The sequence below is a fragment of the Petromyzon marinus genome, chromosome 6 (genome assembly GCF_048934315.1).
Source record: "Petromyzon marinus isolate PM22_M1 ecotype Great Lakes invasive population chromosome 6, UKy_Petmar_22M1.pri1.0, whole genome shotgun sequence".
Lineage (NCBI taxonomy): Eukaryota > Metazoa > Chordata > Hyperoartia > Petromyzontiformes > Petromyzontidae > Petromyzon > Petromyzon marinus.
Genome location: NC_133672.1, coordinates 18,735,015 through 18,761,237, shown reverse-complemented (window position 1 = coordinate 18,761,237; position 26,223 = coordinate 18,735,015). Strand labels below are relative to the sequence as shown.

Below are 26,223 nucleotides of genomic sequence, written 5' to 3'. Positions count from 1 at the left end.
GTGACGACATGAACATGCACCCGCAGCGTACAAAAAGGGCGGCCATCTTACCGGGGGGGAGAGGGGGAGCTCACGCGCGTGTGCCGTGTGTTAAGCAATCGTCAGGCGCGTACATTATATATTTAACGGAGAAGCAAAGATTGCGTGATGGGCATAAATATATTTGAACGATATATGCCGGGCGAACTGTTGGGCGGCAGATGGCACTGCAGCATAAGCTGTTGATGTGTTGTACTATACTGAAATGAGTGCTATGCTCCCCGCTTTCGTTGACCCGACATATGGACCATCGAGGTGAAGTATTGTCAGACGTGTAAAACGTACGTGCAAGATAATGTAAAGTAAGAATGTTCAATCAGGAATCTAGAAGTCAACGGCTCCACGTGTCTACCTGTAATTGAGTAGATACGTTATATACTGTACTCCGTTAACTGGACCAGATAGAATAAATAGAACGTGGGCATGAAAACGAGTAGCTGTTTAATCCAAAATACCAGACCATTTGAATATATGATTGCACACTAATACCTCATCCGTCATGTTTAAAGGGCAATGAATAAGTAGTTTCAAGAAATGTAGATACAGCCTCCAAAATCATGTAATGAAGATCACAGGAAACACAATTGCTGGATGCCAATTAAGCATACAAGCAGTGTTCTTTATTGCAAGGCCACTGGTGGCCTTTAGTGTGGCCCCCGACAATACGCAAAGAGTGGTGTGGCGGCCCTCACTGATGTCTCATCGGCGAAAGTGGCCCCCCTCTGAAAATGAGTGAAGAACACTGACAAGCAATATTTAGATTTTTTTTTATCCTATTGACCACTTGCCATCAACGAGTCATTGAAATGCCGGAGTATTCGATTGCTTGCCTTTTAATCATGAAACTGCCTTCCTCGGAGTCAACTTGGTGGAGCAGTGGCACAGTGATTAGTGCACTGCATTATAAACTCGGGGAATTGAGAGTATTTGCCGGTCATCACCCACATTACACGAGTGATATCGGTCCTGGGCTGCCCAACATCGTGAAGTATGGTCAAACAATCATTTTTACTGACATGGCATGCGAAAGCCATCCAGAAATGAATTGGCAATAGGACTGAAACATGTTTTAAAAACTTTTATTTTACGAAGTGGAAACCAATCCAGCCACTCCGTTACCTTAAAAATATGAAAATTGTAAAACGATTGCCAAAGAAGGAAATGTCATCTTTAGTCTGTACTAATATTTAAGCAAAGTACAAATCAGAAAAGGAGTCGTACAAGGAGATACACTCACGAAGATTATGCTCAAAATTACTATATCTTCGGGAATTTAGATTGGTTATACAGTATAATGGCAAAAAAACCATTAATATGAACGAATTACACAAAAACGTTTGTCATGTTCAAATTCTTAAACAAAATAACAGCTGGAAGGTCAGCTGAAAACAGTAAAATAGTGAAGACTGATCAATTGTGCGCATATATATTTCAGGGCTTAAAGTAGTAAACCAAGTTCAGCATTACAGCCGTTTTTCAGTTTAAGCCACAGGGTCACTCAGCTCAGTAACCAGACATCCAGGGAGAGTATTTAGAAGAAACAATGTTATATTTAATTATTAGGTACTGGAATTTCCTCCACAGTGTACAGTACTCAAAATTGAATAATTGTGGCTATGAGGTGTACCAGGAGTAGGAAAATTGGTTTATCTGTATTTAATACAAGTGACCAGTGAAGGTGACTTTGGTGAACGTAAGTTAAATAGGTTTTTCTCCAGTAACATTCTCCACACTGAGTGGGCTGCACATATGGTGGCTTCGATTGTTCCTGGTGACCACCATGAGCTAGGCTGGTGTAGGCTTCAGGATATTCCAAATAGCTACCTACATATAAGATGTGGACATGAATTACTCATGAGAAAATCCGATCAGAGCACGGTCTCCACTACATATCTGTTGGGCTCCCCACCATAGCCAAATGCAATTGAGAAAATTACTCACATTTCCCTTCTTTAATGGGCAGATAAATTACATCAATACAACTTTCACTCATTGAAGTAACCACTGAATGTAATACATTCCTCTTTTATGGAGAAGTCCTGTTCTAGCCTGCACAGATGACAATGTTCTTAATTGTGTAACCTTAATCAGGTCTGCAGGGTCCATCTTTCCATGTAGAGGTACCCAACAACTGCTATGGTCTAGTACCTCTGATCCACGCATCTCTAATGTATGGTGAGAAAACAACATTTCCCTGCTTCTGGTTACAGCCAGTTGGTTGATAGACCACGTTGTTGTATGGTGCACACTGCTCCTGCCAATTTCTGACAGACTGCATGCATCCACTTCGTGTGGGTGGCACCTGGCCTGGCACCACATACTGCATTTGGCTAAAGGAGGTGAATGCCAATTTGCCACTGCCCATGGGGTATCTGGGCACAGTGAGCATCGACGGGTGGTAGACGAGGGTGCCGTAGAGTGATTGAGACAGGTAGACGGTCTGGATACAGGTGGACTGGTTGAATGGCATCCACTGGTAGAGGCGCTGGGACGTGGTGGCACATGGGGAACCATAAACAGGAGCCTGTCGAAAAAAAATCACGCTGGATGAAGTAATTATAATAATAAGCACAGCAGTTAACTATGCTGGAGGTGACATTGTTTGAGTTATAGCAGTAATATTGAAAGGAATAGTGATGCTCATGATGGTGTTGACGTTTGTGATGCTGTAAATGTCGATGATGCCACATTGGTGAATACATTTCATAATTGTATGCAAAGTCTATCAATAATTTTACCCTCGTTATTTAGTTTGTCCAGTGTTTTACAGTACTCACATATATACAAGAATCATCATGAGAATACAATTCCATTTGGGTTTACAGGACAAAACATCTAAATATGATGTATACTTTTGATTTAAAGCTTTCGTGACTGCAGTGATTCATATTCTTTGTTCTTTCGGTAAAGTCACGTTGAAGGGAAACAATAAAATAATAATATATATAAAACAATAAAATTCTCACGACGTTTCGACTGTAACGCAAACAGTCATCATCAGGTGTGAAAAACCAACGGCAAGAAACATTTGAAAGAAGTGGCGGTTTGTTTTTATTTAATTTTTAAAACGTTAGCACCACGGATAGCGATTTGGCAGTTTGTTTAGAAGGACGAGTCCATCTATGTTCGGAAAAGAGGAGGGGGGAGACGAAAAATTAATGTATGCTGTCTGAAAGCCACCGTAAGCGTGAACAATCAATTAAGACGCTTACGGTGGCTTTCAGACAGCATTAATTTTTCGTCTCCCCCCTCCTCTTTTCCGAACATAGATGGACTCGTCCTTCTAAACAAACTGTCAAATCGCTATCCGTGGTGCTAACGTTTAAAAATAAATAAATACAAACCGCCACTTCTTTCAAATGTTTCTTGCCGTTGGTTTTTCACACCTGATGATGACTGTTTGCGTTACAGTAGAAACGTCGTGAGAATGTTATTGTTATATATATTATTTTATTGTTTCCCTTCAACGTGACTTTACCGAAAGAACAAAGAATATGATGTATACTGTTCCGAATACGCCATAATGGAATTTTCTTATCGTGGAATTAGTGTACTTCATTAAAATTGTATCTATATATAGGGAAAATAGTTGTATAATATTTGTTTTTATAGTATATTGTCTACATGTTTTAAAGTTTTATTTTATTTGCTTCTAACAAACCAAACTTGTGCATTATTTCAATATTGTGGTAATCTTACCTGCACCTTGACTGAGCGGTTGCCATTCGAGTATGGCTCATTCCCCTTGCATCCTGCCTCCACTTTATTGGGCTTGTCTGTGGGACACACCATGCACTATTGGGAACGTGCCAGCATTCTATAACATACCACACAATGCAACTACATACCGAACACCACGCACCATGTGTACTCCCACTTTTATGACTTAGGAGTCTTGTTAATTACTTAAGTCCTTCTAGGTTATAAAACTGTTGCATCGTCGACACTTGAACCTCTAAGGTGTGCTGTGAAAATGTTACTCATCACCAATGCAGCGAACATCTTTCTATTAATATCATAACTGCAATCTTAAATAGGGGGGAGTGATGCATTTCATCATTAATCTCCAGTATTCATTTTTATTGGAGGGATGATTGAGTCAGTTGTTCGGTCACAGCACCAACCAGCCAGATATTTATCCACAAATGTTAAAGCTAAATAGAAAGTCAAACATGTGAATCATTGAGATAATTGAGTTTAATGACATTATGAAAATGAATATTTAAACAATTTTAATTAAATTTAGCATACAAAAAACATTCCAATATGGGAAATTAATATTTAATGGCATCACATAATGAGCAATAACCCAGTGATTACCCAAATGTGTAACTTTCAGAGGCACAACGTGTTGGTCAACCTCGTGAATTCTCATACATTTTCCTTGAAATGTCAACCAATTTCATTCAACCTTCCAATGGTCATTCAGATTACAAATAAAACCAAATCTGTCAATATCTGTTATTTTCTAAAGGAAACTTGTACATGAATACACACTATACAAAACTAGTGGTGCCTCTGTCCTGTCACTGCTGGTCTCTCTATATCTGTGGACTCTCATGTTTTCCATGGCCTTGCTGCTCTCAAATGACACACATATCCAGTGTTTCAAACCCAAAGAGGTTACTTCACTCACCTCCATCAGCAGAGGTCCCAACTCTCATTGTATCACCTCCTGTCTCTCCAGATGTTGTGTTTTCCTGTGTAGCAAATCAGCATTTCAACATCACTATTACATCACCATAATGTTTAGTTTCAGGTTCGAGATGATTTCCAAGACTGCTTCCGATTTGCTAGTATTCAAAATAACTTTGGGGAACCTCTTCTTACATGTGATATAGTGGAGAGATCTCATCCTAGAAACACAATATCACTAATAAACATTGTTAAGCTTATAAACAAAAAACATCCATGTCTTATTATCTGAAATATTTCTTCAAATGTATTCATGGAGTGGAAGATGGCAACCTTCACGCAGCCCACTCTGTTAAGTAAGAAATCAGCACGATTGCCATCAACGCGGCGACCGAACATTGATCATCGATCTCCCCATCTCCAGAGCAACAACACAAGCCACGCCAATGGGCCCTCTTCAGGGCCAGACTGAATGTGAAATTGTAGTTGTTGCTCTGCATCAGCCATATGAAAGAATAATTTGATTCATTTATCTTGCAACCTCCCTTATCTGTTTAAAAAGAAAATCGATTTTATCTTCCTCGATTCTCATCTTGGTTCATGGTCATAACATTTATTTTGAGCATTACACATTTCTCTGGTGGATGTCAGTCACCTGTAAGACAACCATCGCTTATTTCAACAATTGAACCAGAAAGACAGAATAGTAACTTTTTAACTTTCATAGAATCGTGCGCTCTACCCACATTACATTACAGTATTCAACGCATTATAACTACAGTGCATGTTATCTTGCCAATCTCGCCAAATGCATCTCTCCTGGTATGTTCGTATGATTGTACACATCTTAATTTTAATGTATTTTTTCCTTCAGAGTTGTTTCTCAATAAAACGTTGGAACAATAATATAAATGAACCCATCACTGTGTATTACAAATGTTAAAATAAGCTCAACATCAAATGGGACGTTAAGTAGATGGGCAAGGAAAGAATAGGTTCAACCACATTCACTAATTCCTGCACATCAGCAAACAAAGCTTTTGGACAAAGCATACCTGCATTATAGGTAAGCTGGAGTAGCAGTCCATCATCTGGAACAGGCGATCAAGGCTGTCCTGCTGCATCATAGACTCATCCTCTTCCAGTCTGGTCTCCTCATCTTTTTGGTCAGTTTCTTCTCTTAATTTTCCAACTTTGAATTCCTTTTCATGTTCCTCTTGTTTCTTTGCAAGGCTCACATCTTTTGTCAGCTTTTCCGATTTCTCCACATAATCTGACCATCTTATCGAAGGCACAACTGCATTATACCCAGTCCCTGTCACTCGTGGAACACACTCTGACCCTTTCATAGACACCTCTGCTGCTTCCCATGCAATTCTGGCTCTCTCCATTTTCTCAAGGTCTGATCCTTCCAGGGTGCTGCGTTGTGCTGCTTTGAGTTTTACTAACCAGAGACGGTGCAGCGCTTTGTCAGTCTTCCACCAACTCTGTTCAAGGTTTACATCTGTCCCAGTCTTGAAAATTGGATAGTTTGGGACATTTGCTTTCTCTGCTGCTTGGAAACTGCTGGAACTGCAAAACTCTTTCGTGTCAATGTTTCCACCTTGCAGATTGGTGGTGTTTTGACTCTGGTCATTACCCTTCAGTTTGTATATGGGATAAGTGACATCCGTATGATTACGTTTATTTTGCATTATGCAGCCTGGAAGCACTTGCTTCGTATTACTCTCAGCATCTCTAGCAACGGCAGGGTTTTTGATTATGTTTTGATCATTTCTCTCTATTTGGCAGCAATGTTTGAAAATCTCTCTTTCCGTCTGAGTGCTGATGGTGGTATCCTCTTTCTCCGTGCTGTTGATTGGTGGAGCACTGTTATCATCTTCATTTGTGCTGACGCTGCCAACAATGCAATCAGGAGCACAGTATGAAAAAACCCATCAATTTTGCAGACATTGTAAAATCCCATACTGAGGGGACAATAAATAGAACCAGTTATTTCCCTATAACTACAAGAAAAATCCCACTGTTTATGTACAACATCTTGAGATGTAGTCACATTTAGATGCAATTTAAATCTGGTCGCATTTAGAGATGTGTCGCAGTTAGACGCAATACAAATTAGGCGTTATAAAAATACAGGATGTTGTAAGCCGAACGGTTTGTAAGTTAGAACACAAGAATGTACTGCATTTAAACGCACATCCGGTTAGTGTTATAAAAATGTTACTGTTCAACAAAAAATGGAAGCATTGTTCCACTCATAAATAAGAATCAATGTTGTACATTTGCATGTCACACTGTAAATAGTTCCGCGGTTGGGTTCGCATATGCGAGTTCACGTTCACAAGTCGGATGGTTACAAAATAGACATCTTACGGAAGCTCGTTCGTAAGTGCGAATTTTCGTAAGTCAGGCATTCGTAAGTCGGGGACTGCCTGTACATGCTTATTCGTGAGCAGCAACTCCCACTTTCTGACACACCTGTCTCTCGTTTCTGATATTCAAGATTGTGCATGCCTGTAATACAATACTTTGGAGGTGTGGGTCAGTGGATGTTTATCCTGCATGAGATAGTCGCACCCATAGGCCAGTGAGATGGCATGCAGATGGCAATACAGTTAGTTGGTTGTTGACATTTCTGTACACATTTTTGAGTATTAACCATTCATTTTTCTCAAGGCGCTCCAGTTTTCTTCCAAGCCTAAAATATTTCAAGGAGGAATTGGCCCAAAATACCAAGCAAAGCCCACCTGAACAAGTTTTGAGACTTAGTGAGGTTTTCATCAAGACAATTATTATTATTTGTTAATGTTATACTGCAATGGCAAGAATGCACGAGAACAAATAACAAAAACTCAATCCACTCACCAAAAATACTGTCCTAAAGAGGAAATATTTGACATTTTGGGCTTTACCCTTTCTTCATAGAACAAAAGGGACAATGCCAAAAATGTGATCCGTTATATAAAGATTATTTTATTTGTAGTGTTATTGATGAAGCGTTGAGTTATTATTAGGTTAATTCCCAAAAAGACATACATTGCACAAGTGAAGCATGAACACGCAAGAACAAACTCACCAACAGCAGCAGCAGTTCTTCTCTTTCTTGACATCCTTATTCATGGCATTGCCATCAGTGCCAGCCTCAGCTACGACGCTCAGACCACGGCTGAGCTCGACACAAGAGCCAGTGTCGGCAGTAGCAGCCGGTGTGGCGCAGGAAGACTCTGCCTGGGACCCACGTTCGGTCCCAGACTCTGCCTCTGCGTACACAATCTCCAGCAGAGAGTTGAGGTGTCCGGCTCGCACCGCAATCAGGTGGCACGTGCAGTCCAGCTTGTCCCAGCGGTAGGCATGGGGCACCCAAATTCTGTCCGACAGCAGCAGCGAGGAAAAGGGCTCCATGCAGGCAGGAGTGAAGTGGCGGTAGGCAGGGGACTCTGGCAACAGAGAGCAGAGACGTCACTTGGGATTACAGTATTTGGGAATTGGTGGAAAACAATATGGCCAAGTGTGGTGGCACATGGCTTTAATTCACCAACTTGGAGACTCATCTCCAAGTTGGTAACCTTAGAGGTGGCGTGATCATGTGAAAAATACCCTCATCTGCTGGAAGGAGGCAGTATAGCCAATACTATACGCTTCTGACAGGGTATCGTATGATACTGTATATGGGTGTTTCCCATCATATGCATCTTTATATGGGCACTAGTTTTCTTCGAAACCCAAAGGTAATTGTTGAAACATGCAAAATGAACCTGAGTATGACGTTTATTTTGTTTAACCAGGTGAGACATCCAGAGGCCAGGATATATTTTCATTTGAAAGTGACTTGGGTGACCAAAAGCGGAACAAAAATAACGATCACATGAGAAAAAAAAAACTGTACAGTATTGCAAATATAATACTAATTAAGGCTTTCATTAATAATAAAAAGTTTATTATATGTCGATAGATAAGTGCAGGTTTGTATGCAGGTGTAGTTAGGTGAATAAGCATGCCCGAGTCAGTAGGTAGAGAGGGGTGTATGTAGGTCGGGTAAGCAGGTAAGTAGGTGGCAGGAATACGTAGGGTAATTATGTTATGTATGTAATTATGTTATGTAGGTAGGTGTGTATATAGTTAAGCTAATTAGCTGTGGGCCCAACAGCAGGTGTAGGTAGTATAGAATGGTAGGCGGGGCTGGGTAGGATGAGCAGGGGGCGCGTTCAGTGTTGCTGTAGAGGCCAAGCCCAGGGAAATAGTTACAGAAGGCAGACATCGACGTAGATGTGGGACGAGAGCTAGCGGCTTCGGGAATAATAAAACTAACGCGGCACTAAGTTGACTATTATGAATAAGCAATAGGCGTTCGTGCCCTGCAAGCGTCAGTGCTGTGCCTGCCCTGTGCTCCAAGTGTTCGTTTCGGGAGTTTAACGTAACAACGACAACGACAACAACGACAGATCAAGACGGCTCGTGTGGACTCCCTTTTTACAACTAACGCGGGGTTGCCCGTCGGTAGTGGTTGGCCGTGGGCATGTTCAGATGGGTGAGTTGTTTTTAAGAGTAGTCGTGGTTCGAGCTTGTGTGTAGGTCTGGTGGTGGTGGTGCAGGTGGTGGTGCAGGTGGTGGTGGAGGTGGTGGTGGTGCAGGTGGTGGAGGTGGTGGTGGTGGTGGAGGTGCAGGTGGTGGTGGTGGTATAGGAGGTGGTGGCGGTGGTCCAGGTGGTGGTGCAGGTGGTAGTGGAGGTGGTGGTGGTGCAGGTGGTGGTGGAGGTGGTGGTGCAGGTGGTGGTGCAGGTGGTGGTGGTGCAGGTGGTGGTGGTGCAGGTGGTGGTGGTGGAGGTGGTGGTGCAGGTGGTGGTGGAGGTGGTGCAGGTGGTGGTGGAGGTGGTGGTGCAGGTGGTGGTGGTCCAGGTGGTGGTGGTGGTCCAGGTGGTGGTGGTGGTCCAGGTGGTGGTGGTGGTCCAGGTGGTGGTGGTGGTCCAGGTGGTGGTGGTGGTCCAGGTGGTGGTGGTGGTGGTCCAGGTGGTGGTGGTGGTGGTCCAGGTGGTGGTGGTGGTGGAGGTGGTGGCGGTGGTCCAGGTGGTGGTGCAGGTGGTGGTGGTGCAGGTGGTGGTGGTGGTGCAGGTGGTGGTGGAGGTGGTGAGCGGGCCGCACCTGTCCGGTTGAGCGGCGGTAACTCCGTAACGGCGTCGGCCCGGCGCTGGGGCCGCGAGCTGCCGGCCCGAGGGCCCCAGCGCGAGGCGCGGTGCCGGCCGCCCCCGGGGTTGTTTGTGACATACTTCACCTCGCTGGTTCACGAAGGCGGGAGCCGAGGGGGACCTGGTTCGGATGTCGGCCGTAGCCCGGGGAATGAAAACTCGCGAACCTCTCCCACCCAACCCCCACCACCACCGCCGCGACAATTACAGCAACCGTACGCGCGATTTGGGAGTTTGTAACGCAAAACAACGCGATAATACACTCCACTGCTGGATGAGGCATTGTGGTATGACTACAGCAGCTGACAACGCAACCCCCTTGCAGCGTGTGGAACATTAAAACACGACGCTCTGCCAGGTTGGACACCGAAACGTCGGTCTCCCGACTCGCACTAACAGTGGCTGAGCGGCGCTCATCAACCTTTGCGAACCTGTAAGAGAGGTGGCTATGCAATGCAGTATATATGTGTACTGTATGTATAATTTAAGATGCCCCTCCCACAAAGCGGTACCGTGTTTTATCGCCCCCCGCAGTGATGATGAGCTGAGTCCTTTATAGAGTCGGGCGCTCACAGCTTTTGCCCCACACCGGTGCATGTCACCTGGATTCAGCCACCCGTGCAGTGGTGCGTTGTGATCTGGCCAAATCATGAACGGTAAATATTTGTTTTTTTTTAGCCGGATAATTCAGAAAATAGTACAATTGTAAATGTCTATGAACGTAATGATTTCACGCAAAATCAAACAATCATACGAGTGGCAATATTTCAGTACAGTATAGCCACATACATTATCTCACACATCTCTCCCGTTCCTCTTCCATATCTTCTGAATACATCTCCTGCCTTGAATCACCTCCGGACACATTGATGTCCTATCACTCTGAATAAATCTATCGTCTCTCTACTGCATTGTGAACACATCCGTCCATCATCGTTCTTCTACTTATTCATCTGCATGGTCTGACATCTCGACATTGTTTAAATGCATGGCTCGCTGATCTGATGCATGCCGTAACATATTCATGGTTCTTTCGGTAAAGTCGCGTAGAAGGGAAATAATAAAATAATAAAACAAATGCTGTGAAATATATATTTTTTTATAAAAGAGGACACGTTACGAAACTAGCCAGTGTATTTAAAAAAAAGAACCCCATACAAGAAGATGCTAAAGGAGCTTACATTCGCTTCAGTATTTATTATTACACGACTTTATTTAACTCACTGTTGGTGTATCGTCAAATCTTGTAACTCAATATTAACCCACTTCCAAATGTGGTATCGACTGCAAACTTGGCATACTTATGTCATACTGATGACAATACTATATTCTATCATTAAAAATATATTTTTAAACAATCTTTTTTATATTTGTTATGTTTCGGCTTGGCTCTAATTGTCCACGCTCAACTCACGTTGGCTGTAAATCACCACGGGCCCCTTACGTTGTGGCAAGCTTCGGGGACACTTCCTGGAGTCGTGGAGTTCTGACATTACTAGTACGGTACATTTCATAAAGTTTTTTTTATATTACTTATTTGGAATAAAATTTATACTTTTAGGGACGCCTCAACCAATCAGAAGCCGTTAACTCGGACATATATTCTTATATGGCCATGCGCTGTCCAAACCTCGTCTGCATTTGTAAGACTGACAACACCGTTCAGGTCCCTTGTATCGTCTTTGCCACCTATCCAGAGGTTTTATTTAATGAAATCGTCATTAGCAATCGTCAAAACAAACTCACTGCAGGCAATCAGCTTTTATTAATCGGCATACACAAGCATTCAATGTGATGTTATTATTTTTCATTTACCATCGTTCTCATTTGAAGTAAAAAGAACTAAAGTGCAAAAAGTACTGTATCAAATATATGACAATTGCCTTGTTAAAGTGGTTCATGTCCATTTTTAATTACCGATTAATTAAGTATATGCACCTTTGGTATCATCTTTTATTTTGTTCACAATTTCAGTACTTATATGGCATCAGGCAGTTATTTATGGGCTTGAATTACATCCACTATATGGAGGTATAACTTAGCCACACATTTAACAACTTAAGTCAAGGGTGAAACTGTGAAGATTTTTACCTGTAAGACATCTAACAATGGGGGGGACTATACGTTGGCTATAAAGAGAAACTGAATTCTCCTTTATATTGAGGTACATTTGAATACTTCGGGTGGGAGCAGTGGCACAGTAGTTCACAGTGTATTATTAACCAATAACCTGGGTTTTAATTATGGAAATGGCTCACATCAGTGGCAAGTGATATCTGAACTGTTCCTAGGCCCTCCCCCCCATTGAACCCATAATTACGAGCATGGTAAAGTATGATCAAACCCTCACAGCGGGCAGAGGCCTATATCCATCAGTGGACTGGCCAAGGGCTGGAGACTACAACAAATACTTTTACACTGCATAGGCATCTGTTCATAAAATGTACACCTGGTGAAAACTAAAATTCCACAAGATAGATCAGGCACTTATCCATTGGCATAATTTGTTACATCTAATTTGACAGCATTATGTAAATAATATTAGCCTTCTGCAAAAAGTACAAGATGCACTGTCCATAGTTATAACATTTGCTCACAATTACTTTATCTAAAGCAGTGTTCTTCCTCATTGCAAGGCCCGCGGGCGACTAGCGGCCCCTGGTGGCCTCCTTTAGTGCAGCCCCTGACGTGTGGCTCCCGACAATACACTATGAGTGAAAACCACCCCCATCATCATCGTGCTGCTGTCAAACCCCAATGGTTTCAAACGTGTGGCGGCCCTCACACTGATGATGTCCTATCGGCGAAAGTGCCCCCCCCCCCTTTGAAAATGAGTGAAGAACACTGATATATTAAAAAGACTGCAATGACTTACACCTCAAAATAAAGATGAAGACTATGAATGCGTCATTATATTTTTGGTATAATAAGTGTGAGAAATAAACAGAAAATGGGAGGGAATGCAAGTTTGATATGGTTGGCTGAGTTACAAGGGTCAGTTGTGATCTGTGCCTGCCACCTGGTGGCCTACACTGGCCCTGCTGTTACGGCTGCTTTTTATACTACAGAAGAAACGTCACTCGTGCAGTAACGTAGTCACAGCTGGTACTGTTTTCGTTTACTTTCACGTCATGTTTATGGGTTTACAGATGACTCAACTTTTACTAACAAAGACACTTAAGATCATTACAGACATGGATTAGAAAATAATATAATATCCCTGGCTGTTTTTGCTCTGACCATGATGATACTACCAGCCTGGTCCCTAAAGGTGTGTATACATTAAGACCACACCTGCTTGCACTGGCCTAAAACCCAGAATCAAATTCCTAAAATCCAAACATTGTGAATTCCGTAAATCTAAATTTAAAACTAGTTTTAATCTGCAGAGTGAGAATTTACTCTAATCTGGCAACACTGCTCTTACTGGCCTGAGTGTTTGCACCAGCTGATGTGCTCAGGTAAGAAGGACCACAGGTCTGGCTGCCCAACATGGGAGAGGCTGGAGAAGGGAGACTTGCTCCACTGGAAGGGAGGCTGCTGGTCCCATGTGGGACCACTCTGGGCCACCATTTCCAACCGTGGCACCATCGCCTTGCTCGTGATCTGCAAACAGAAGTATTGCATGTTAGCACATTGCTTTCTCAACACATTACAAGCATGTCGAATGAAAAACAAGACTATATGTATATGATGCTGGATGTAATTACTAGTGAAACGTCGTACTCAAATTGTAAATGATGTGGATTTCCTCTCTAACACACCGGTCGGCTGAAGTAGTAACTAATTGGCGTTTTGTTTACGTGACAAATCCCTTACTAATTGGCTGTGTTGGGTGGTGGAAGGTTACGACACATTTATACTTATGCGATCTAACCCAAAAAGCTTTATTATGAATAATATTGGTCGCAAAAGCCTACGTGTTAAACTGAAGATTACAGTTTCAAATTAATAAAGTTGTGCTTTTTAATAACGGTGAATGCTATTAATTTTCCAGACTAAAATTTACGACAATCTTACAACAGTAACTAAAGGAATATTTTACATACTTTTATATGTTTTGATATATTTTGAGTTCCTGCTAATTTTAGATCAGAAACTTAATTAAATGTATTCTGTATATCTTGTATTGTATACGCGGTAGTTAAGTTAATTACAATAAGTTAAGGACATACTAATGATATTCAGTGCTCTATCCCACCGCCTGAATGAATACGTTATCTGGAAGAGAGCGGTATTCCACTGACCTTCATGTCAGTGGCCCCATGGCTGCGCTGTTGCAACATGTCACAGGGATAGGTTCCATTGGCTGGGTTCAGGTCACAGCGCGCTGCGATGGCAAACTCTGCGTTCTGTCCTGGCACACAGCCCTTGCACGCCGACAGTGGGTCATTCATGAAGTTGTTGTACCTGCAAACAACATGCATAAATACACATGCACACACGAACGAAAACAGATTCAGATGACACTATGCTCCTGTAAATCACAGCTTCCATGGCTTTGCTACAATGCTGAATGTCAACCATAGTTTGTATCCTCCTTCTTGGCCAACATCACCGGCCAAAGTAATTTACAACACCCACTTAGGATGGTTATTTCTTAGTTTTTTTTCCTTTCTACATCTTCAATCCGTTTTCCCATATCTCTTGTTGAGTCACTTGAATAGACCTCGCTTACTCGACAACGGATGCCGAGGCAAAGTACAATTGTACTTGTAGATCATCTTATTTATTTTATCCCTACCTATCCCCACTTTGTGATGTAGTCAGCTGCTTGAAAGATGATCTTGGGTCAAAACATTTAGAAAACCTCTAAGGTAGGTGAAATTCAGTGGAACATGTATTTTTTATGTAGTCACTGCTGTTGGCAACACAAGGCTAAGACCATCAAATGCTACACTTGAGAACGTTGGTGACTTCCGAGATTTACACCCAGGATGATTTTGGTGATGATGACTCGGCACTCTATGTCGAGCAGGAGCTGAGCTACTAAATACGAGTACGCCCGCGTCGTCTTCGAAACCCCCACCTCATGAGGTGCACCATGGAGGGAAGGTCGGTGACTGTGTGGACATCTCGGCGGAAAATCTGAGCACGTGGGCAGCGGTCATGGTCAAACCAGTCTCCGAACTTGTCCACCAAGGCCTGCTGGTCAGACACATTCCAGATCTTCTGGAAGTAGCTGCAAATGTAATTGACATCAATTAGCTTCTCAGTGTAGTTACCCAGTACCTAGATACATTTTTTTTTAAAGATGTATCCATCAAAAGCAAGTAATACAAGCAATGACGTATGTTAAGGTACATTCTGGCAAAATGAATTAATACACAACGGTGCTTAATACTATAAAATTAACGATTCTGCCTCTAAAGCACTGTATTACATGCATGTATCACAACACCTACAAAGAAACTCCTCTTTTGGTACCTCTCAATGTGCAGCCCCCTCATTATATTTTTACATTGTTATATGAGGTGCAATTGCATACATTCAATATTGCCTTCTAACGTAATTGCTGTCCTGCCATCTTCAGATCACCTCAAATCCCTGCAGGTTGTCTCACACACACCAAACTCGACATGATCCATCAACCCCACCACCAAAATTCCAGATTAAAGGCATATACCAGCAAAAATGATCATGACAACTAGAGTTTCGTAGATCTTAAACTTATGAAGGGTATTAAGAAAAGCCATGCATAATGAAGCATTTGTAGTGGGTATAAAACGTGCGGAGACTTCTCTCTTCTGGAGGTAGCACGTTTATTATAACGTAACAATAAGACAAAGGGGTACGGCCCCTTCCACCCGATACTTAGGGAGGTATTCCCTCAGGCTAGCCTGCCTAACACTGGCTATGCTGTAGCCTCTTCACTGGTTAAGCTTCTGGCCCGACCCTAGCCAGGGGTTCGGCTTCAGCCCTTTGGGCTCTTCGCTTCGGGTCTTGAAGGTGGCAGCTCCAGGGTGGCTCTTGAGTCTTGAGGTGAGCGACGACTCCCCGTCCCGTTCAGGGGACCGTCTTTTATACTCGTCTCCGGCTCACTCCGCCCCTGGCCACTCCTCCCTTCTGGAACCGTCTGGAAGGGCCTGAGGAGTGACGTTATCCCCCAGCCCCCTTCCTGGGGGTCTGGGGATTTGTACCTGTGGTCCCGAGTTGCCTTACGTTTACCTTAGCCCAACGGCCTGACTCATCACCCTTAGACTCCCTTCTGCTCCCTGTTGACTCGAGGCTACAAGTAGTGGCAAGGGCTATCGCGTACAGCACTCAACGATGCCGCTACACATTTAAGCAGCAGTTCTGTACTCTATGTCCAGCCCGAAAGAGGGTGGGTTATGGTATGCCCAGCGTATGCTCACGGGATGTTGTAGCTTGCCCAGTATTGTTCTTTGTAAAGGACATCCGTCAGGTCTGATGACACCACCAGGCCCCTGTGGAGCACACACATGCAGACCATACAGGATTATATGCGAGACTTTGGTATTCAGCACAGTGAGTTAGAATGATATGTTCATCCATCTTTCCTTGACAGGAATACTGCCTGGGTGCTATTAAAGCAAAGTGGAGGTGGCATGGAATATTCTGCAGTGCATTTCCATTCGAGAGAAAGGGCTATGGCTATGGGCCGGGTTCAAAGGGAGGATAAATGGCATGCTATTATTTAATCTCCTTATGTATTTGTCAATTGAAAAAAAACATCTCTCAACGCAAAAGAGCAAAGAGGTTGTTCAAATATCTCTTGTTGGCCCGAGCCACTGTGGAAATTCTACTTCTCATGGCAGGGGCCAGTCCCCATAAGACAAGCGTAGCGCTGGTTTGAGTAAACGTAAATAAAAGGTTACTGACGGCATCTGTTCAAGTACGGTCAAGATTCCACTGCTCGATTTTGATGATCCAGTAGCAAAACGCTTGTAGTCAACAACCATCCACTCATTGTTGTACCTGAAAAACAATAATAAATCATAATCAATGCGCTGTAGTTGTGCAAAATGGATTCCAAGACTCAAACACTTTTGTTCCAACAGCCTGACATGAGACTGAAAGTCGATTTTCAGTCTTTGCTAAGGCCTGGCTGAATATTTGACACAAGCATTTATATCCGAATCGTTAGCTCTGTCCGCAAGACGTACATGTGGAATGTTACAAATTTAACTCCGACTGGGAATCATTTAAGCCCAAGTCTTTGGGGCCATCTAAAGCAGTACTACTGTGGAACGTCACTCACCGCCACCATTTCTGGCCTGCCAGTGGTGGTGAATGCAGCCCCGCCAATGGTGGTGAACGCAGCCCCATTGCTTGTTTGACTATAATTATTCAGAGCCATTCACGGTCGTGCGACTGGTACGTGGTTCTTACCAGAATCAAGTACACGCCAGGCTAGGATATAAATGATAACCCACTCCCTGTGTACGCATGGAAACACCGTGATTTAACATTACAGTTTTTTCAAGTGCTCATTTACAGATTGAAACACACAGTCGTGTCTATAAAACATATTACATTATTGATAGCGTTTGGTAAATCAAATTGAGATAACGGAGGGCGGCTTGTATTTTAGTGATTTAATAGCATGCCACAAGGAACCTCATTACACGCTTTACTGTGTTAAAATTACTGTACCAACATTATAAAACACACCACATTAATTGGATGATTTACAATAGTTTTCAATTGAATTCTGTAATGAAACTGGCATATAAACATTGTATTACACATATTGTGTTTCAATGGAGCTCAGCATTTTTGTGATAAGTATGAAATACATTTGAAAACCTTTTTACGTGCTATATGCTCACAGCAGTGTATACGTTGCGACGTGTATATACACAATGAATGTCATAATGAAACCATAATATGAGTCTCTTTTACAACTTTCAAAAAGATAACGTGTAAAATAGAGTCATTGTTTATATGTTTATGCTACATTTAATACATAAATACATCGAAATTCATCCAGGTGTTACTGAAACACATGACTTGTTTCAAAACGATGTTTAAGAGTTCAAACCTCAGTAGGAGGATGACTCAACCTATCATCTCTCTGGGGTTGATAAATTAAGTACTACTTCATGGGAAGTCAAGAGCAGTTGTCCTATGAAGAAACTGATCACCTCCATGGGACTATGGAATTTCCAATGGCTCAGGGCTGCTAACAAATATGGGCCCATACACCAGACAGACAACTTTCATCTTAAGAATTATGTTTCAGAATGCTCCAAATTATCAGAATGCTCCTTTAGAAATGCTACCGTAACATTCCAGGCAAATATTCCATTCCAGGTGTAATCGCAAGTGGCTGCACGGATTTCAACACTCGATTTCAGCAGTACCGGCTCAGTGCTCCGACTCTTAAATCACCAAGCCACTTCTGAAGCTTAATGCAGTGCACTAATGTGCACAACCTTGCCTCTACTAAATACACACATGTAGACATGCTTCAGTGCATTCACTTACGTGCCGCTATTGTGCTGTCTGAATGTTTCTGCCCAATGTTGGCCAGACGTCGCCAGTCGGTTGGCCACCACGTTACGCAACCACTCCAAAAGTTGCCCCTTTGGCTGGACTAGGTGCCACAGCTCAGGGTTGTTGTTTTCAATCGTAGTCTCCAGCACAACCTGCACACGTGAACACATGTGGAACTATACTGTGAATTACCCGCAGACCTTTAATCGATAACAATAAGTGGATACAGCAAATGGCATATCGTGAGGTCTTCACTCACTGCTCTCTCACAAAACCATCATTGTTTCCCTGATTGACTCCCTCATGTGTGTGCTACATATACGACCATAGCGGTTTAATTTGTAGATGAATTAATAGGTGAAGTATGACTACTTAATTTATAGGTGCATCCAAAGTACATGTGTGTGAATGTGTGACAGGTATTTACATGCGCAGGTGCCGTGGTGATGTCACCGTCACTTTATGGCGAATGGCAGGTATTGGTATTTACATACAAGCATGTCTTTGTCCATCTGCTGACATGTACATTTGCAGATTGTTTGTATTTATAAAACGTAATACTTACAACAAAAATCCAAGCAAAACGTTTAAAAAGGTACCTTTAATATGCTGAGAATGCATGTGCATACTGATTAAACTATTTTTTTATTTTATCAGGTAGCTATATAGTTATTTTTCAGAAGCGACCTACCAACAAATGATAACTCAACGAAGTGGCTTATCACGTGGTAATTAATAGCAGCCAAATACTCTAAAAGAATGTTTATAATGTGGAGGGAAAAACCAGATAAACCCTACATACTAATATGCATGCACGCTTGTACATGTTGCCATGCACCTCTCCGTATATGTCTGACTTTTCAGTAATTCTTACAGATACCCAGCATACACTGGAAAGGTCCCCATGTCAAATATACACTGGCATATATCTGTACATGTGAATGTCTAGAGGCACACACCAGTCCACTGCTTAGGATGTAAAAATCATCGATGGAGAAGGTGACACCAGGGTAGGAGCTGAAGGCTTGCTCGTGGCCAGGGATCACCTGCTGACCTGAAACGGTAACAGAGAGAGGCCCGAATCAGCTTAAAACTTGCTTAACATGACAGGAATGCAAGATTCCATTTTTTAAAATAAATCAATGTTTATTTGTTAGACGGAAAATGTAATACAGATCACCATGAGTTCTGCAAAAAAAAAGTGATTGAGACAAAATCTCTCAATGTAGAGTGAACTCACATTTGTATGACCACAGCTGTTAGAACATGCAACAAAATTGGAAGATGGCGAGTTCAAATCTTTTGCGGTAGTCAACTGTGAAGAAACTATATACAATCTCGCCCGTGTTATAGGAATGGGGAATGTCCACTACTGGCTCATGGCCATCAATAAAGATGAGAGTCACCCCGATATTTCATTAAGTACACATAAGACGTGGCATAAAATCATGGCACGTCTTACTTTCAATTATGCTCACCAACAAAGTTTACCGAGATACGTTTGCAACTATACATGTGCGTGTCCACGCATGCGTACCCTTGGGTGTGGTGTGAAACGCAAGTTGGTAATTCTTAACGATCCTCAGCATGCTCTGATAGGCCCCCCAAGTCACATGTGACGTCAGCAAGTCCTGTCCGTTTGGCAGTAGCCTGATCAGGGCGGAGCAGTGGCCCTTCCCCACCGGACCACGACCATATTCCATTCCAGAGGCAGGATTCTGTGTTGCGGCAGTCTTGTTGAGAACTTGCTCCAAATCTCCCAAATCGGTGGCAATTTGGCCCAAGCTGTATGGGCACAAACACATACACTAGTTTAAATGTGACAATATATTCCCGTGAATACCATATTCACATGCTTACCATGTTCACCTGAATACCATAATTCAGTAAAAACACATTTTGATTTAAAACCAACACATCGGCATCAGTATAATGGACTACTCAACATCCGTGAAAAAGAGCTTCATAGCTCATTGGATTCTTCCAGTCTAAATAAAGATTCTGATTCTCATGCCATTTTCAAATGTGTGTAGCAGTGATTGCAAAACATATGTAAATGCTTATAGTTTAATAAACATATAATTGTCTTAGATTAGTAACCAACTCACATTGTCTGATTTAACTTATTAATATCACTTTGACAATATTTTGTAAGAACACGTGAGTGGGAGAAAGGTCACAATCTCAATTGAAGACAGTGTGATTGTGTGGCCAATGTCAATAAATTAAAAAAAACCGTATGCATCAGTATTGAGTCCTAGTACTTCTTGTGGGTTGATGACCACAAATTAAATGTTTGGTAAACCTAAGATAGCCAGGGCAGTTTGTTTATCCAGTCTAGATGACTGATCCCACCACTATCCTATAGCTCAAAGTAGGTGAAAGTGCCTGTCATCAACCTTACTATGCTAAAGAGCTTCATTCAGTAAGCTGGCCAAACTATGCCAGGGTAGGTGATTTATTTTGCCTGTACAAGGCAGCCTTCATTTCCACTGCATGAAGACTCCTGAAGCAGCACCAGAGGAAGAATCTTTTTTTTCTCCAAGATGTAGGAGCAAAGCATCCGTAGTATTCTCGTAGTAGCTATGCATGTTTCTACGCAATTCAGCCATCTACCCTGGAAAGGCTTTGGTTGAGTGTAGTCCAAGAAAGAGATGAATTCAGGAATGGCTATATCGCCAGATGAGTTTACATACTAGAATCCAAAGAGAGAGATGTCTATTCTCCCGGTGGGGAGGGCGATATTCCCACTCATGCCATCCTCGATGCCCTTGAACTGCAGTAAGGCCAGCCGCACCTGGGAACATAAGTAATGACAACGGACAGGGCAGTACCAAGGTGTATATGAGTAATACTAGGGTGATTGACAGAAGCTGAATGTGTACAACCTGGTAAGTGACTGCATGAAGAATTACTCCTGTAATCAAATGTGTGAACTAAACCCTTATTCCAAGCTGGGAATATGATGGCAGATGCCTGTAATCCAGTGGCTGTAAGGCACGGTTGGTGAATTAAGCAATATGTACCGTGTATGTGAGCTCTCAACTTGTCAGGCAACAAGGCGGGATATAGATGACATCACAGCAAAAGCATTTCTAAACTATCGGTTCATATTCCCCAGTATCTTAAGTTCATAAATAGATTAAATATGTTGAGTCTCCTGAAAACGTGTCAAAATCGGTAATAAATGTTATTTAATCTGACTGATTAACTGGTGAGTCGTTTTGTTACATCTCTAACATTATCCAACTGCCTGGCTTGTACACGTTCATTGTTCACATGTAAACGGACGGTCCAATTTAAGGTAATGTTTTAAAATATAAACAGAAAATAATAATTTTAGCAACAAAATATATTTGCTCATATTGTAAAAACAATTTTAATTAGTAGCAAATTATCAATGCAATAAAAGTCACAACACAAAAAGTGATTAATAAAAGAGGATTAAGTGGTGATGCATTGGCTAGTGCACTGCACTATGAACCCGATGGCTCGAGACATATGAACTGGTCCTGGACACACTTGCAGCAACTCGCACTGAGCAGAATGGTGAAGTATGGTAAGCTATCTCGTCAAATTCCCAGGTCTGCGTTGCAGATGAATAGGTACACGTGTCATTTTTACAGAAGCATGCCTTCTATTGAACATTATTTAAATTTGACGTGTGAAAACATCAACCATTTTCTATTGTACCTCATAAGAGTCCCACTCATAGTACAGCCATGATAACTGCAGTGTATTTAACATCACTACATTTCACAAACATCACCTGGTGCCAAAGTGGATTCTCTGGCTCTGCTTCGATCTGTGCATTCATCCAGTCGAGGTTGTCCTTGAGGAAGCCCTCCAGCCTGCCACAGTAGGCCGACTCCTGCGAGCCCTTGGCACAATATCCTTCCATCGTGTTCTGCCATTGCAGCTTAATGTACTGCAGCATCCATTCAACCGAACATGCACACGCACGCAAGTTATATATTTAACAAGTACATGTCAAAAGCTGCCAAATGTCATGGAGTAATTTGTTTCGAAAGTGGAATTGAAGTCTGTATGGATTTATATAGCATAAAAATGTGACTACATCTCAAGACCGTGTACAGAAATAGTGAGCACATTACTGTATATAGAGGAGAAGTCAGTTATAGGCAGAGGAAAAATGGCCTTAAGCCTGGACTTGACCCAGGGGCAGGGAGTTGACAGCACTGATGGTTTTGGGAAGGGAGTTATAGACATTTGGGTCAGCAAATAAGAATGAGTGACCTTTCACTGAGTGAAAGTTGAATGAGGGCTTCTACATAAAACCACGGTTGCTTCAGCAAAGGTGCATGGTGAACAGTAGAGTGAGATAAGAGGAAAGTAGGCAAGACGAGTCCATGGAGGAGCTTTAAGATAGTGAGTGCGATATTTAAATTGATCCAGTTGATGGAATGTTCGAACCAAAACAGGTCCAAGAATCTACAGTGAAGTAAACCATTTGTATCATCAAATATATGCAATTCCCACTGCAGAATATGATATGTAATGTTATAAACCACATAAAACAGAGAAAGCCTGCTATGAGCACCAAACCACATGGAGAGAGGTGGAGACAATCACAGCACTGAGATGTGAGGGCAGAGAGACTATCAGGGAGGCTGGTAGTTTGTTTCACGAGTCATTGGGCTTTTCCAATTCCTCCTTAAAACCCCAGGCTACTCAGCTTTATTCCCAGTTTGAAAGTAAATGTGCTATTTGGTGCACATTAAAAAGGGGCAAATACTATGATATGAATATTGCATGCAGGCCGACAAGGCAAGTGTGAATCCATGAGCATCGGTCTTTAGTAATTTTGTGCACCCATGTGTATACACGTGTGGGGAGCGGTGGTGTAGTGGTTAAAGCACTTCACTCAGATTCCCGGATATGGCTAACATTAGTCACAAGTGATATCTGAGCCAGTTGTGTGCCTCCCCTACGATGGTTCAGCCTAAAGTTAGTTCCTGATAATAACAGAACTCGCATGTATGCTTATGAGAGGGTCTTTGTATATTGTGCACGTGCTGGACCTTGCTCGTCACGTTGGCCTCCAGCACACCGGCAGCGTAGGCTTGTAAGGCGTCGTCATACTTCTCATTTGTGGCAAGAGTCAGGTGAGACCAGCTGCAAAACAAAGATCAGAGAAGAGCCGCGTGATCGAGCTTACACTGCAGTTTGTCCTGTCAATGTTTACAGCTGAAGACATCGCTGTCAGCAATTCTTACTTCTCAAATCCTGCCCGTTTGGTCTATTGCCTTGGAATTGTTCAAACATTAGCAGCGTGTCCACTCAGACAAATTATAAGTGGTGCGAATCTTCGTGGCCCTCAGCCAGTGGTGACAATTCCAAATTCTCTTGGCAGGCGGCAGACTCTTCATAAGCCCACCACTTGACTACCCACAAAGTGCTATTTTATCGACTTTTCAGGTATGATGAGTTGGCTCGACTCTACAATTTTGAGTTGAGAGCTGAGAAACATCCACTTATTAATAGGTGTGTGGTTAAACCGTGCAAGATTCATATCAATGTAGAGTGTTTACAATATCACACGACATTTCAGTGATGATAATAGTGACGACGATGATGAAAGTAATGAATGTTATGATGGCTATGCTGATGAGAGTCAAGTAGCCGTAATGATGCTTCGATGATGTTGGTGACCACGTGATGCTTGATGGCTGTGAGCTTCCTCATTGTCTCTGACGGTCTCTTTTGCTTTGTTAATTTAACAAGTTTCCTTTCATAATGGTGCCCATCTCTCAATGTTTTGCACAGCGTATTAAGATACGGTATATTTTAAACTTGTAGCAATGATGATGAATGATATGGTCTCAATGATGATAGTAATGTCTGTGAGTATACAGTATGTAGTTGCAATCGTGATGTGTGTGCCGATGGCTGTGATGATGGTATCAATGATGAGTGATGTTGATGGTATTATTCATGACGGCTGCAAAAATGATATGCGTGGTGGTGGTGATGACGGTAATGGAATAAATGATGTCAGTGTCAATATTGTTGTTGTCGATGATGGTGATGCCACACGCACCCCGTGCTGGAGATTCTGTCAGTGAAGTTGGCCCAGGCCAGGGCCCCCGGATCGATGCCTCGCACCACGGCGAGCCCGCGCTGGGAGTCCCACACAGCCGAGGCGAGCTCGGGGGCCTCGGACGCCACCGCCACCACCACCGCCGCCGCCGCCACAAACGCCATCATCCGCGCCGTGTGCCCCATGACTCTCCGCGTGTCTCCTCGCTGGTGTCTCCCGTGGCTGTCAGCGAGGAGATGGGAGGCGAGTGAGAAGAGGGATCCCCACCACCACCAACAACAACAGCACCAACAAGCACAACACCACCACCGCCACTCGCGTCTCGCCTCTCGCTTCCTCTCTCTGAGCCTCACTGCGGTGACGCGACCGAGACGCGTCACGCCCCTCGTGACTGTTCGCGACTTCGACCGCAGCAGCAGCAGCACGAGGAGGAGGAATCCGATGAGCTATGAAGCTCTTTTTTATTTCATATATGTCCAGTAGGGGCACGTATTCAGACGGCTGGAGCAACAAACGAGACAAAAAAAACACGATAGGAGGACAAAGTGTAGTCAAGGTAAACAAATCACTTTGTTTATTTTGTATTTTACCAGGTGCAGCGCACTGAACTTATTAGCCTCTTTTTTCAGAAGCGACCTGGCCACAAATGATGGCTGAACGGAGTGGCTTGTCATGCAGCATGCATGTTCACCCTCTGTGCACGATGCAACAAAAAAAACCAACAGTTCCTAAAGAACTGTAATATTTTTTTTTGGGGTATCAGGTTACAATCGGGTTCGTTTCAGGCAGACGCGAGCGACCGGCTGAGATGCGGCAGTGATAGAGAGAACTATATCGACCGGTTTCCTCCTCATCATGACTCATCAGCAGAGCCGTCCCCAGGGTAGGGCGAATCAGGGCGACCGCCCCGGGCCCGCGCTATGGGGGCCCTACGCGCTTGGATGTGACGGTGTCCTGATGTAATACTACCGCCTTAGATTGAAGGCAACGTGGTGACCCACGCCGCAGTCGGATTAGCCCCGAACGTTGGCATGTGGTTGGACCAAGTTAACGCACAGTATCTCTCTGAGTCTGTGTCTCCATTGATCTGTCCATAATCTCTCAGTCTATGTCTTTACGTCTCCATATCTCTATAAAAAATATGACTCAGTTTCTTTGTCTCTCTGTTTCCCTGTCTCTACGCGATCTCTCGCTTGATGTTTACCTCTTGTGTCTTTGATTGTCCTGATCACAGCGCCACCGCTCATCCCCCACACGGTTACACATAAAATACAAATATCCTCCATAGCAGTCAAAAGACTGATGGGGCAAGTGCTGTGAGCGATTTGTTTGTGTACGTTTATGCGTAACCTTACATTCTTGCATCACTTCACTGTGATGCAAACAGAAGGATGTACATACATAACGTACATGTTAATGAACTGTGAATAACCAAGCCAATAATATAGATATCCACTGTAAGTTATATGACTACATTAGCGACACATTTATACTTACACGATCTAACTGAAAAACCCGCTATTACTTCACCTTCACTGGTTTCTGCTTAAATTCAGGATTGAATTCAAGGTCCTCATATTCGAGGCCCTGAATGATCTCGCACCTCCACATATCTGGGATTTGCTGCGTCCAACAATAACTCTGAGGTCGGTGGACTTGGATCTCCTCTGTATCCCCAGATTGATCCTCAAGTCCATGGGCGATCTGGCTTCCACTTCTGTGGCACCTGCAGATTGTGGAACTCTCTGCCGAAGGCTGTCAGAGAATTCGGTTCGGTCGGGATCTTTACGTCCTGCCTAAACACATTTCTCTTTCAGAAGGCATTTGCTATTTTAACTCAGCC

General features: G+C 43.0%; 2 protein-coding genes across 3 annotated transcripts; both read right to left on the bottom strand.

Annotated features, from left to right (window-relative positions):
- Nucleotides 1-1,102: 1,102 nt before the first annotated feature.
- LOC116939333 (uncharacterized) lies at nucleotides 1,103-10,036 on the bottom strand. Of its 2 annotated transcripts, none has more exons than XM_032947557.2 (6): nucleotides 9,816-10,036; nucleotides 7,754-8,114; nucleotides 5,730-6,570; nucleotides 4,676-4,739; nucleotides 3,739-3,815; nucleotides 1,103-2,563 (listed from the first exon to the last, which is right to left on the bottom strand). In XM_032947557.2, the coding sequence occupies exons 2-6, from the start codon at nucleotides 8,077-8,079 to the stop codon at nucleotides 2,174-2,176; spliced, it is 1,698 nt and encodes a 565-aa protein (XP_032803448.1). In that variant the 5' UTR covers nucleotides 8,080-8,114; nucleotides 9,816-10,036; the 3' UTR covers nucleotides 1,103-2,173. The 2 variants fall into 2 exon arrangements, with proteins under 2 accessions (XP_032803448.1, XP_075921282.1); XM_076065167.1 differs by lacking the exon at nucleotides 9,816-10,036 and adding an exon at nucleotides 8,923-9,251.
- Nucleotides 10,037-11,605: 1,569 nt separating this feature from the next.
- On the bottom strand, nucleotides 11,606-24,744 carry PLBD2 (phospholipase B domain containing 2). Its single transcript, XM_032947560.2, has 12 exons — nucleotides 24,381-24,744; nucleotides 23,362-23,455; nucleotides 22,089-22,247; nucleotides 21,016-21,116; nucleotides 19,857-20,104; nucleotides 19,279-19,373; nucleotides 18,311-18,471; nucleotides 16,703-16,798; nucleotides 16,216-16,287; nucleotides 14,889-15,041; nucleotides 14,107-14,269; nucleotides 11,606-13,465 (listed from the first exon to the last, which is right to left on the bottom strand). Exons 1-12 carry the CDS (start codon nucleotides 24,563-24,565, stop codon nucleotides 13,283-13,285), a joined length of 1,710 nt encoding a protein of 569 aa, XP_032803451.1. The 5' UTR covers nucleotides 24,566-24,744; the 3' UTR covers nucleotides 11,606-13,282.
- Nucleotides 24,745-26,223: the final 1,479 nt, after the last annotated feature.

Bases quoted from the DNA above. Each gene is read 5' to 3' on its own strand.
- LOC116939333 (XM_032947557.2), bottom strand. From the start codon at position 8,079: ATGGAGCCCTTTTCCTCGCTGCTGCTGTCGGACAGAATTTGGGTGCCC. The intron at 6,571-7,753 runs GTGAGTTTGTTC...CATTGTTGGCAG, and splicing joins AAGAACTGCTGCTGCTGTTG to CGTCAGCACAAATGAAGATG. The intron at 2,564-3,738 runs GTAAGATTACCA...TTTTTTCGACAG, and splicing joins ACCGCTCAGTCAAGGTGCAG to GCTCCTGTTTATGGTTCCCC.
- PLBD2 (XM_032947560.2), bottom strand. From the start codon at position 24,565: ATGGGGCACACGGCGCGGATGATGGCGTTTGTGGCGGCGGCGGCGGTG. The intron at 20,105-21,015 runs GTATGTAAACTC...GTGCCCATACAG, and splicing joins ATCTCTCTCTTTGGATTCTA to CTTGGGCCAAATTGCCACCG. The intron at 16,799-18,310 runs GTAAGTGAATGC...ATTGTTTTTCAG, and splicing joins AGACAGCACAATAGCGGCAC to GTACAACAATGAGTGGATGG.